This window comes from Trachurus trachurus (genome assembly GCF_905171665.1).
Source record: "Trachurus trachurus genome assembly, chromosome: 21".
Classification (NCBI taxonomy): domain Eukaryota; kingdom Metazoa; phylum Chordata; class Actinopteri; order Carangiformes; family Carangidae; genus Trachurus; species Trachurus trachurus.
Window position 1 is genome coordinate 18,349,996 of NC_139899.1, and position 14,228 is coordinate 18,364,223.

A 14,228-nucleotide genomic window follows, 5' to 3' on the forward strand; every position below is an offset into this window, starting at 1 on the left:
CTCTCAAGAGTTACGCCTCCTTCTAAGGTTGGTCCCAAACAGCAATGCGTATTGACATGGCATCCCCTCAGGCGTTCAGTAAACAGCAGGTACAGTAGTGTAGCCCAGCCAGTTTCGGTCAAGCAGGAAAAAAAACAAAAAAACAAGAACACGCTGAAATTCCAGCTTCCCATGAACCATACTGTATTCATGGGAATACAGTAATGCTGTCAAAATGCTGTCACAAGTCAGCATTACTATGCTGTTTGATACCTAATTCATGTTCTCATATGGCACAGCCTGGTCTATAGCTATAAGGCATGCACTGCACTTTAAGTATGGGATATTCAGTTATTCGGCATTTGTTATTATTAAGATTGACTGAATAGTGCATTTTACACAAAACCTCAAAGCTTGTGTTCTGCACAATTTTTTAGTTTACATATTATACCAATACTTACAAAACACTAATGCTAAGAAAATCTGTTTTAAACTGGCAGGTCTATACATTTATAAAATCCATCAGCCCAAGTAAAGTGAGTTGTTTTACGAGGGTGGTCATGAAACTTAATGATGTAGCCTATACAAGATGGTGCACACATTATGCAACATTGATTTTTTTCCTTTCTTTTGCAGTGATATTTATTATAGTGTAGAGGCTGCTATACTGTAGATTGGGTAATACATAATTAATACACAACAGATTATTAGCACTGTAAGGTATACAATACAAAATAATATTTTGTAACTATATATTATATAGTTTTATGTATGGAATTAGTGGAAAAGGGGTTCATGATTTAAAAAAACAAAAAACAAATGTGCATTTAATCAAATCTCATAACTTTAAAAATCATTTTCAATTGTTTAACCATTTATGGACTGGCGTGACTAATGCCAATCTTGAAACCACATTATATAACATGAACATGCAATTCAATCAATCAATCAATCAAAATTTATTTGTATAGCACTTTACAGTAGCCAGACGGTACCCAAAGTGCTTTACATCAAGGCAATAAAATAATACATAAAAATAATACATAAAGAACAATACATAAAAATCCAGGAAAGTGCCACAGTGCTGCAAGAAGACACAAGAAAGTGCTACTAGTGCTGCAGGGTGTTAAAAGCCCTCTCAAAGTGCATACAGTAGAATAAAAACAGGTAAAAATAAGTAGCCTACACTTAAGAGCAGGACTTCCCTAGTCAGAGTTAAAAGCTAATCTAAAAAAGTGCGTCTTTAGCTTCGATTTAAAAATTGACATAATACAAAATTGACATAATACAAAAATTGACACAATACACAATAAACATTAACCGCATTCAGTGATACTATATGGGCACCACCTTGTGCACCATGTAGGGCCCCACCCAGGGTACCTCATTATGAAACCAGGGGTGCAGACACTCAGTTAAAACCACTCCTGTCTGTACTGCTTCCACCCAAAACCAAAAAAGAGGGTTAAACCCAACAACTGGTTCCACACACAGGTAACTGAACACTAATACCAAAAGCTTGTTTTTTTCACGACTCAGTTCACATCACCACCCACTGCCAGTTTGTGTTATCTAGAGTCAGTTAAAACAATCTGAGCATATGAAGGTGCAAAGGGGTTGAGTGTTTTTTCTATTATTATTATTATTAATGCACTGTTTGTCCTGAAACCATGAACAACAACATCAGCTGTGTGAGCCTTGTCGTTTCATTGTCGTTTAAGCATTAGTCTCATTTCAGGCACATCCTCTGGAAGCAGCACAAAGCTGTGTGGGAGGCTCATGTGTTTGCTGAAAGCAGCTGAAAGCTCACCTGCAACCCTGGTGGCCTCACACAGCTGCTCCCACCAGGGCAATTGACCTATGGCTAAGCCCCGCCCCCTCCACTCACTCGGACAAACAGTCGACATTCGGTAGGAGACATTTCACAGGAGGCAATTGATGGTTTTTGGAGACAGAAAGATTAAATATCATCTCAAAGTCACCAAAACTTAACTTAACTTTACTGCTATGGCTGCCGTTTGCCGCGAAACGCCGATAGCGACGGGCTAACTTCTGTTAGCCTGACTATGGAGTTTTGCATTATACGTTAGCATTAAGCTAGCGGGCTTTATGCTTAGTTGTGATGCTGGCTAATATCCAAACATCTCTGACAATTGTTGCCTCAAATACGTTGTTGACTTAGCCTAACTTAGAACAGATGTAGACATCCTTGTTAAGTTTATCCACGTTTAGTTGGTGTTGTGGTCTACCACATAACTTTATCCAGAGCAGACACTTCTCTCTGTTGAGATGTGGTTTGGGAAAATATTTTAAAAAATACACCCCGTCGCCCAGCCTCTCGGGATACCTAGTGTCGGAGTAGCATGTACCCCATGCACACCGTTTGACCATTTTAAACTTCAAATGTCAAGAAAAAACATATAAAAACGAATGAAAACTGACTAACTGCAATGCATTTCAATGGACGTGGAAGCAGAGAATGTCCGAGTGTATGGGCTAGCTATGCGCACTGTGATTGGCTCGTCGTGTTTGGGGGCGTGGCTTAGCCATAGGTCAATTAACCCCAAGTTCAATACAAAGACAGGATCACACATAGAAACTGTAGAATCTCCTTGAAGAAAGCGCTGATAGATCTTAGTTTGAATTGTTAAAATTGTCATAATATACTGATCCAGTTCAAGTGAGAGTAATTCCTTTGATGTAATAGTGAGTGATTGAAGTACAGACTTAGCCAGGTACAGTGAGGCCAGCGTGTTTGCTTGGGAGGAAGATATCGTTGACTTGTACAGGTCGTCTCACTGCAGTTTATTATTCATGTACACCCTGTTTTCTGTGATGAAATACAGCCAGCAGGCCGCTCTGACCTCATTAAAGAGCGGAGTAGTGAAGTTCGGTTTCAATGAGGCTTTAAAGTGAGCTCCCACTACGCACGCATACCCATTGTCCTCCATATCAGGAGCATCAGGAGGGATTTGTAAGCCTTTCTGATAAGCATCCGTAGCCCTGCAGACTGCTGCCAACCTCTGTTCTGCAGTCCCCATTCACAGGGAAGCCAGACTGGGAACTGCAGGGGTGTACGTGGGTGTGTTTGTGTGTGTGGTGTTGTTTGAGAAAAGGCCATCAGCATTTAATGAGTGTGCTTTGCCTAAATCGCATACATTTTTTATTTAATATTATCTGTTGTGGCTTAATTTACTTAATATTTTTATTTAGCTAAAGCTGTGATAATGGATTTTAATATACTGTACCTGCTCAGCCAAATAACTTCCTACATGTGAAAGTGGTTGCTCATACTGTAGTATTAAAAAACACAAGAATTATCACCTAACTCCGTAGATCCGCACATTGTTTTGGTTTTCCGCCGCACAGCTTTACTGTTTTTTGGCTTCTCGCCGGAGAAACTGCCGGAAGCTGTTTTCATCAAAAAGTTTTGATAAACTCATCTCACCTCAGCTCTCTCAGCACCAAATAATGGACAGACAAGGTTGAACAACATAGTGGAGCTTTTTGTTACTGAAATGTCAAAAATGTCCCCTTGGAGTTGGAAGTGACGAAAAAAGAAAAAAGAGAGAGACAGAATTGAATTGTTTTGGTCCAAGGTCAGAAACACATGAACTTAGAGGGGAGGCTAATGTTTCTCTATACGTTGGATGTGTAAATAGGCAATTATTTGCAAAGAACATTTCCATATCAACTCAAAAGGATGAAATGCTGTTGCGTTGACAGCATTTACATTTACAGCAGATTATCATGTATTCAACGCCTCTTGAATAGAGCCCCTGCTCTATTTCTCCTTCTTAGGTTTTTTCTCCATTTTCCCCTGTTAACACAGGGATCTTCCTTGTTTGAATTGAGGATTAAATGGTATGAAGGTCTTATGTAGTGAAGATTGTAAAGCCCACTGCAAGACATTTCTGAATTCGGGTGAAATAAATCAAATCAACTTGTTCTGACTTCATCTTTTTCTTTCTTTGTTCTATATGTTTATGTTTGACTTTTATTTATCTGCTATTCAAACGCACCCATACACTGCATCGGCTGCTGTCATCTATTCTTGTAATATCTTAGACAAGGCCAAGTTCATCACACATGTTGTCACCGACAGGATAAACAGAATGATGAACAGATAAGGAAATGGAAAATGCTCTGCAAGCTGCAGGAGAAGAGAAGAGAGGTGGTGATATAAAAAGCAAGAGGAGGGTGGAAGGTAGTGTGGAGAGAAAAGTTGAAGAAAACAGAGGAAGACAGATTGAGAGAGTTATTCCTAATGACTGCCGTTTCTATTGTAGTCTGGCCCTATGTCACGGTGGGGGGTCTGACAGACACAGGCCTATTTTCGTGCAAATCTCCATTCACAGGGTCCCTCTCAAACTCATTCTCAACCACATCTTTACCATCAACTGTAAACCTCCATCCTGCCCTGAGGTTCCCTCCTGCCTGTCTCTACTCCCTCACATTCCTTGTCCCCCCGCTCTTTTAACCTCAAACATCTCTCACTTAATTACTTATTCATTTACAATTATCTTTCAGAGGGAGAAGGGTCTGGGTGAGTGAAACTGAAAGCAGTGTGCAGAAGGAGGCGGATGTATGGAGCTCGTGAAGAACTGTGTGAACACGAAGGGTCGCAATGGACCTTTAAGAAAACATTCACAGAACAAAAGACTGCGATTTTTTTTTTTTTTTTTGGGAGGAAGTTTTTTTTTTTGTCACTGCAGATACCTCTTGATGCTTGTGATGAGGTGATCTTTTGTGTCTTTTTGGGATCTGTTCCTGCAGGTGTGTTTTTGGCAGAAAGAGCGCGTCCCTGTGGGGAAATGTAGCAATCAAGGCATTCCTCACACTGACAGCATCTCTTACACCGGCCCATGAATGTGAATGAAATCTGAGAGCTGCTCAGATGTCATATCTGCAAAAGAAAAGTGAGGCTTTGTGTTAAAAGAGGTATGTGAGATTCTTAAACTGGCATTTTGGCCACTCGGAGGCAGCGGAAAACAAGCTGCACTGACACGTTATCAGTTGATACGGTGAACTTATTAACAAACGACAGCTTATTTATGCAGCCAAGAGACACGGAGCAACAGTATCATTCATTTGGAGATGTGTTTGTGGCCATGTGGCAAATGGAAGTCAAATATTTACTCTCCTTTAAAGTTCTGGCTTGTTTGCTCTACACAAATTCCTGAGGGAAATATCCACCTCTTAAACCTAAATGCTCCCCTATCAGCCATAACCATATTTGTCTGCTGGACAGGACAGGTAGCCACTAGCCTGCAGTGGGATTTTCAGAGCTTTTGTGCTGAAAGCAGCTGCATGAAAAACCATCGCTAACAAGAGCGGTGAGAGTGAACCAAAACAGTAAAGTCTTGGGCTGTAAAACCCAAACAATGGGCTGAAAAGCTCCATAAAGCCAGGGGGGTGGTTGCAGAGTTGGGTGATAACTCTCTGTGGCTTCATTAGCAGGAATGAGACCTTTCACCTTCCCTGTAGTAATTTGATCCTTTGTTATTATAAAGATATTGAATATGGTAGCTTCAAAATCTTATCCTTGACGATGTTTTTCTCCTGCTGTCTCCAAGAGCTTTCTTTCCTCTCGCTGTGACCTCACTCAATCTGTCAATGCCTTCATGCTTAGCTGTTGCCCATGACTGGCTGTGGTTCATACAGACCATTAACTTTGTCTGTCATCTCTGTATGCAGCAGTAACTCAAACAAAATGCAAGTTCGGCTTTCTCATAGCCACAGGTTGCTGTTCACGCCCCCCCCCCCCCCCCCCCAGGCCCGTCTGTAGTCTTACACGCACACACGAACACACTCACACTGTGTTCATTAATATGAGTCAGGTCATGGGGATCACGAAGAACATGGCTGATACAGGAGGAAAAAGTCTTGCTCTGGGGGACAGTGAGTGTCCAGTATGGATTAGTGAATGACAGAATCTGTCCACAGGCTGCAGGAGATGGTGTCCATCTCAATGCGTCGCCCCAGGCGGCTGCAGCGCTAATCTAGAAATCCTATCCTGACAATCCTAATGTGTGCTTTTACAACACCAATGCCACTGACATGGAGTTCACAGATAAGGTGGCTAACTTTCACCCCTATTGTCCTGTCATGCCAAATGAAAAATAGACCATCAGTGCTGCTGGAATGTGTTGTGTTTTAGGGAAGCCTGCAGCAATATAGCTTCTCTGTGCTGTTTCTTGAAGGTGTTGCTTTGCCTGGCTGTGCATGAAAGCCTCAGTGTTGACGCACAGTCCGCTGGGATCAAGTTCATGATTTTACTAATGTTTTGAGCTTTACAGTTATATCAGTGGTAAACACACTGATTTATTACAGACAGTGTGACTTCTCAATTGAAAAAAGAAGAAGTTTGAGCCCGAACACTGAGAGAGAATCAAACACAGCGGGCTTTGTTGCATATAAACATGACTCCACACCACTCAAACAAGATGATGGAATAAGTAATGCAGATAAACATGCCCAAAGAACGAAGCCAGAGCCCTGAGTCATTTTAATGGATAAAGATCAAAATTGTGATAAACTGTAAATATCGTGTCTTTTTAAAAATGACCCTGCAGCGCAAAAGTTTTGATCAAAATCACCAGAGCAAAACATGGGACGGAAAATTACCTAAAGCAGTATTTCTCCATTCCAGGTGGTTTCCATTCACCGTCTCGCCACCAATCACATATTCTCACATCCCAGCGCAGCACTGTAGGGGGATTACGACCAGGATGTGGCAACCCAAGTAGCATCTGGAGTTGAGCCCCCTGCGCCTGGAGCTCCTGGTGAGGGGCACTCGCGCTCGCACCCCCATTCATCTAGTCTTTTCTTCCTCACAGTCTCATCTATAACTCTAAGTGTCTACTTACATCTGTTCCTCACAGACCAAAACATGAGGCCATTTGTAGTCTCTCGTTGTTTATGTTGATGTATGGCAGTGGGAATACATCGGTATTATATCAACGGAAATATCCAAGTGAGATGCATGAAACAAGAGCCAGAAAGAAGATTGAATCAAAGATAGGGAGAAAAGAGGGAGTCAACATCGGAGCATGATCAAACGGGAGTAAAGGACAGCATGTGCTGTGTTCACCATGTGTCTGTTTCTCTCGACACTCCGCAGCCCATAGTGTAGATAGGACGTATCTGCTTCTCATTACGTTATAGAAAGGGATTTCAAGAGGGAACGTAATGGCTGACTGCCGTCTTAACCCTGTCACAGTGATGCACCAAACCACCAAAAGCCTTCCCTGAACCTCCCAGCGACACTCAACCTCTGCTTGTAAATATGAAACAGCTTTGCTCGCCTCACGTCAGCCTCCCACTACCAGGCACCCTATACATCAGAGCCTGAGTGGAGGCCAATAGCTTTCTGTCCATCCATTTGTCAAAACCATGATGGCAGGCCTTCCGTGCAAGAGTTTCAAAGTTGCAAAGTGCAGACTTGCCTGGGCTCCGTCACTGCCAGCCAGCCGAGCTGAGTGAAGCGCCTGTCAGTAGCATGATTTGTGAAAGTGTTTTGCTTATACGCGGTGGTAAACTGCAATCCGGTCCCCTCGGGGAATACCTCTCCTCTGAACATTCAAATCCCCATTGAGCAAAAGATGTGTGAAAAGTCCCATTGTGGCAAATGTTTCCTGTGTATTTTCACACTGGTGAGAGGAGTGGACCAAAACAAAAGAAGGATGGAGATGAGGATGAAAAGAGTAAGGCATGAAAGACACATCCTGTAGGTGTTCGTGAAAGGAGGAAGGAGCCAGTGATTGTTATTATTTTTCCCCCCATGTTTTCTCCCCCCTTTTTGGACCTTGTGAAAAACTCTTTGGCTCTATTTGTGACTGTGTTCCTCCGCAGCTGTTAATCCTCCCTTGTTTCTTACCAGCTGTTCAGGCTGTGATGACCGGTATGGAGCCATGAGAAATTTATCTTTGGTTCAAGTACACACTTGCTCCATAAAGATACTCATTCCAGTGGTTTACACCCCAAATTCAAGAAAGATAAAACCATAAAAATACTTTATTTCCTGTCATGCTTAAGGCAGATGAACCTGAAATATAAGTGTCTGCTGTGTCATGAATGCCGTCCAGTTTAACAGCAGGATTTTCCCAGATGTAAAACTACTTTAACAATGCTGTGTATTTGAATCAGTTGTGAGTAAAGAATTGTTTTTGTTGAACTATCAATCTCAGGGCTTTCCTCTTTAACAAGGACTGTGGGAACCTATTTACTCACCGCAAGAAAAGCTTGATTTAAAGGGGTACTGTGATTGGTCTAGTTTTGGGGGGAATGATTGTGCTCAGATGTCAGGGTGAATTCCTCAGTTTCATAATGATGGGGAACATACAATGGACACTCTGTGATACGAAGGTAGAGGCCGGTTGGAGCCTAAGTTGAGGCATGAAAGTAGACGCCGGTAGTTCTTCATTACAAACCTTTCCTGCTGCCAATCTTAATATAAGTGCCCTGAACGGTGCCTCACTTTCCTCATGTATATGCACACATGGACCTACTAACACACACAGGCCAAGTACCACAAGCTGTGGTTTGGGCTGAGATGTAATAGATTGGATTTTAATGAAGCTCCTCAAAGAGTGAGAGGATGGATGATATACATAATTTGCCTCATTTTTCAGCTTGACTCTTTTTCTCCTGCATTTTACTAACTCTCTCTCTGTCTCCCTTCCCTTTTGCCTGTTTTGGGTCATGGTGTTTAATGGCAGGTCTGTTTTTAACCCTGTGACATCTGGTGGAAACACAAGGACCCATTTACGGCCTAATCAAAACACCCAAAAGTCAACAATGAACAATCAGTCACATCTGGCTCAGTGCTGCATTCTCAGCTCAAATCTCACCTCATTTCAAAGTATCGAGTCTTTGTGTTATTTATATTTGTCATATTTGCCTTTTGAGCTCCATTACAAGCTTTTATTTAGCTTTTTCACTAAATGTCGTTTCTCACCGGATGGTTGTCAGTGGCTGTCATAACCATACATGCCGAGAGCCGCAGCCATTGTTGGGTTCTGATCAGTGCTACTTCTTCACCGTCTCGTGCTGAACTGAGGGCGACAGTGATGCTAACTTCAGTTGAGGAAAATATGTGTTAGAAATAGAAGCCAAACAAGCCAGTGGCTCATTCCTTGTTGCACAGCTGGAGACAAGGAATGAGCCTTTGCAAATTCTGATGCGGAACCGCTACATTTCTTCAAAACTGTGAAGTCAACCGCTGTGGATGCCAACGCTGACTTTCTAATGATAGCAAAAAGGTCACAAGTTATACGAGGAGACCACTTACCACTCTCATGTCTGACTAGTAAATATTTAGCTACTGCTTGAGGCCAGTTAGCAAAGCTATGTTTGCAATTTGCAGCATGGATTGAAACGCAGACACAGTCTTCGGAGTGATATGCAAGAGGAGGAGTTTTTCTTCAGAGGGTATGGGGAGGGATGAGTGTGGAGGTAGCTGGCTGAAGCAGAGTGGGCAGGAGGGCGGTGCAGAATGGCTGGAACCGGCTGGGCTGGGTGGGTGGATGAATGAGGGAGAATGGCAATGGGCTGACCGGAGGTAGCAGGTGGTTGTGGGATGGAGAGAATGCAAGCATGCAAGGGAGAGATAATGATTAGCTAAGGATACAACACAAGGTAACAATTCACCATGAACACTGAGGGACACGAAGTGATGACTACAGCTGTAGCTGAAACAACAATGCAGTAAAGAGTAAGGGAAGAGTCAGAGAATATAGAAGTACTGCAGGATGATGAGCTGGATGAATGGCAGATGTGTGTAATCAGAAGGGAAGCAGGAGCCAGGGACAGTGTGCCACGCCTACACCACACTTGCACGCACACACACACACAGGCAGACAGACAGACAGGGGGAGCACAGGAGACACAGGGGAAGGGAAACACAAAGGAAACACAAAGGAAACCCGGAGGCATGACAGCGGCTGTGACACAGCACATCTGAAGCCCGCTAATTAATACCTTACATCTTGTTTCTTTAATCTGTGTGAAACCCTAAATGCAAAAACATCATTTTGTTATTTTACAGAGGATTAACTGTCTCTCTATTCAGCGGCCTGAAGGAGTTGGCAGGTACCCAGCGGACACTCCAGGAAGACAAAGGATATAAAGCACAACCAGCTGTAATACCACACTGTGTCACTTTTTCCTCTTTCTGTTTTTGTGCAGATTAAACAAACAAGATATAAAGTGTTAATTATTGTGCCTTACAGGTGCATGTTTGTTGAAATGGTACTTGGACAGAGTCATGCTGGCTGTTTCACACTGTTTTCATTCATTGTGTTACGCTTTGCAAACCTCCCACCACTAAACAGACATGAGACTGGTATCAATCGAATACAAATTTTTGGCAGTAGAGTAAATACATGTCCCAAAACTATTATTTAAACTTTTTCATTACAGTCTTAGCTTGACACTAACTAAAAATAAAACTCCCTTTCTGGTTTGTAAAAACCTGAGGTTCACGCAGACGCCGTGCTTCCTCTAAACATTTTTGTTGCTATTCTTTATCTGAATAAATGTGTGTATTTGGGCCTAAAACAAGACTGTTCTTCCGGAGACTGTTCCGTGCCTGGTATAAGTCGGTGCCCACTTCCTCCCATTGAACCAGCCAAAAATGGATTTCCCTGCAGCCATGGTGGGAGAACTGTGATGGACAATGGGAGAGCAGGATGGACACCTGATCAGATACTGCAGTGTAACACTTACATACATAAACACTCAATGCCCACCGCTGCAGCTATTCTAACTAAAAGACTATGGGTCTCTGTCTGAGACATAAAAGCACTCCTTGAAACCTTGAATAGTCCGATTTAATCACATTGATGTGTAGATCAATTGGTACAGAGTTGGTGTAATTACAGGGGAGATGTAAAGCCGTGCATAGAAATTCAGACATTTCAAACACTTGCCTTTTCCCAGGCTACAATTTAATCACACTGTCATCCACAACTCCTCTCATGTTGAGAGTGTTTAGTTAAGGGGCCTCCAAGTCATATGAAAAAACAGAAATGAAATGCCTTAACCAGCCTTTACACACTCTGTGTCCTCTGTTATATGACAGAAAAATGATCTTAACATGATCTGGGTGCAAAGACAGGTGATTATGAAACTGGACCTGGCTCAACACAAACAAACACACTTGTGACCTTGTGAAACCTCAGCTGTGAAATGTGCACACTGACAAGTTCCTACATGTCACAGGCTGTGGTCTGGACATCAGAGTGCAAGGCCATTTCCTTAAGTGTGTCCCCAGCCCCCCCTTACCACCACCACCACCCCAGCCTCCATCTCATTTCCTCCATACCCAAACAAAAGCTGCTTCTCTGGGAAAAGCGCTCAGCCACTTATATTCCTGTGTGGAGCACAGACCTGCATGCAAGCAGACTCTGTGGTCGCCGGCGCGTCTGTATACAAAGTTGAGAACACTTCAGCTCGAGCCAGGCGCGGGGACATTTGTTTGATTTGTTCAAAATAACAACTACAAAACAAAGTGCTCACCAGGACATTAACTCAGCTCACCCAAACATGAAGGTCAAAACTGAAGGTTTTACTGCACAGGCAGAGCCAAAAGAGTAGTGTTCATCACCACCCTGCAGCTTTGATGTTGCTGCTGGGTAGGAGGGCTTTACCCAGGTGGGTTCCCGCTGTCAGAACAAGCTCCTTGTTTAGCATGTTTCTCATGGACCTCAGGCTTCGACTAGAATCCCGTCTCCCCATCAAAGCAGTCAGAGGGAGGAGAGGAAAGGGCGTTTCCCCCGAGAGGCCCAGTAGATCTGAGGAGTCAGAACCAGATTGCAGGATATCATTCTGCATGTGGGACAAACACAACAAAATGCGCTTTTAAGCTTGCATGAAACTTTTTTTTCTGCTTGGGAACAGTGGAAGCAAGATGTGAAGACAACACTGACATCACATTTGGAGTCCATATCAGAGAGTTGTTGCTTTTTTACACATGTTTGAAATACCATTAGCATAGGGTTGGTAGATTTGAGCTGTTTTGGTCTCCTACCACCTCCTGAGGGAAATCTGTTTTAAGCTGTTAAAAGCTTCTCTTTGCTTGGTGTTGATTGAGTAGTGAATAGTGGTTATTTTTCTACCTATAAAATGGGCAGAATGGGATCAAACATAAAGCTATGCCCTGAAGAGCATGCTGTAAAGAGGAGTTGATAATCACTATGCAATATGGTCATGTTACAAGTTAGATTTTTGCCATTTTAGTATAGTTGTGAATGCACTACATGCGGTAGATGTGCAAAGTTTTCAGGATACACTGATAAGACAACACTTGGAGAAGTAGGAATTTTCACAAGATCAGAGTTGCATGTGAATTGAATAGAAAGCTACACTGACATCTGTGCTTAAATGTGAAGAGTCTGAAAACCAGACAAGACTGGTCTTATTTAGAGAGAACACCCAAAGTCTTGGAACAAAAGTGAATAAAAGAGTGGGTGGCACATTTGAAAGTGTTCTTTTAAACCAAGCTGAACATTTAATCTGTACAGGACAGCAGAAAATTGTGAAAAATGAAACAATTTCCAGATTCAGGGAAGTTTTCTAGGCCGGACAATGCTGTCATGTCAGCCATGAGTGAAATATCCCAGTATATGGAGACTGTGGACTAATGCGTACCATTTGTGCAGAGAATGGCCTAAAATACTTCTCATTGCTCAAGTGCAACAGTCAATGTCTCCATTAAAGCTGGACACAAAGCCAACAACAACCCAGTGGTTAATGCATTACAAGCAAGACTAAGAGAGTGAAATATTGTGCAAAGTCTGTACCCTGTTTGGATACTTCCCCCTCTCATTTGGCTGTACCTTCCATATTTGTAAACTAAGGGAAAAGCAATAAATTATATCCAAACAGTGACAAGAATTAAAGCCAAAAGCAGATTTTATTGTTGTACAACTGCTCAATGAAGGCCTGCTGTCTTCAGACTCCGGCTTTTCGGCCCATCTGGTTGTTGGGTGGCAGAGGTTTACCCATGTGGATCCCCACTGTCAGTCCAAACTCCTTGGTGGCATGCTTCTCATGGACCTCAGGCTTCAGCTGGAACCCCTTCTCCAAGTCAAAGCAATCCATAGGAGTGAAGCTGAGCAGCTCCTCCTCCAGCAGGCCTGGCAGTCGTTTGCGCCAGGCCTCCAGCATGGCGGTGCGATCCTCAGAGGGAAGGTGACTTGGAGCCCAGAAGATCTGAGGGGCCAGAACCTGGAAGCCACAGTAGTGTAGGATACCGTTCTGCAAGAGAAGTCATTGTTAGTCATTTGTCTGATTAATGTTTGATGCAGGTTAATGAAGAATTGAAATACCTGCAGGGGCCATAGTGTGACATTCATGTCTCCATTGATGCCATTTGCACTGAACATGGACTCATGAGAACCGGTGGTGAAGGCCAGCATGGTTTTCTTGTCCTGTGCAGAGATTATCCATATTAAAAGTTTTAATCTTTTCCCATGCAGAGCCACTTGATAGAGCACTTACCTTGAAGACTCCATTGCTGTATCTCTTTTCTTGCGAGTAGGCATATCCCAGAGTGAGAATCCGGTCAAACCAGCCCTTCATGATTGCAGGAACAGTGAACCAGTACATGGGGAACTGAGAGAAACAGAGGGGTAAAGCGTTAATGTGAGGAGTTGGGGGGGGCTTGGCATAAACAATACTGCCACTCAGGCTCTACCTGAAAGATGATTAGGTCTGCCTCAGTGACTTTACGCTGTTCCTCAGTGATGTCGGCAGACAGTTTTCCTTGCTCCCATGCCAGTTTGGTCTCCTCTGCATAACGAAAGTGTTCTGCATTCTTAACTTCTCCTGCAGAGACAAAAATAAAGCGTTTCCTGTGGTTCAGAAGAGCAAAGTTTTAGAAGAAAGTTATGACGTTTTAATGCCTGAAGGAAATGTATATACCAGTGATGTCTTCAGCAGTAGCTGTGGCTTTAAACTTCATAGCATACAGGTCTGATACTTCCACTGTGCAGCCCTGAGCAGTTAAAACCTCTACTGCAGCATCTTTAGCTGCAGCGCTGAACGAGCCAGCGCTCTGATGGGCGTACACAATCAACACTTTCTTGGCTGCCAAGACAAGAATCAAATTAATCATGTCATCATCCAGAGTTACACAAGTGAAAAAGAAATACAAATACAGCTGTACAATATACAAGCTTAATCAAAGCATCGAACAAACACCCCTACATCTTTCAACAAGTACTAAAAAAAGCAAACTCACCCAT

General features: G+C 42.9%; 1 protein-coding gene across 1 annotated transcript; it reads right to left on the bottom strand.

The window, feature by feature from the left end:
• Nucleotides 1-12,876: 12,876 nt before the first annotated feature.
• Nucleotides 12,877-14,228, bottom strand: LOC311004812 (NAD(P)H dehydrogenase [quinone] 1-like; the record flags this gene model as incomplete). The annotated part of the gene is made up of 6 exons (XM_083996981.1): nucleotides 12,877-13,239; nucleotides 13,311-13,412; nucleotides 13,483-13,596; nucleotides 13,679-13,809; nucleotides 13,906-14,070; nucleotides 14,225-14,228. 6 exons carry the CDS (start codon nucleotides 14,226-14,228, stop codon nucleotides 12,934-12,936), a joined length of 822 nt encoding a protein of 273 aa, XP_083853107.1. The 3' UTR covers nucleotides 12,877-12,933.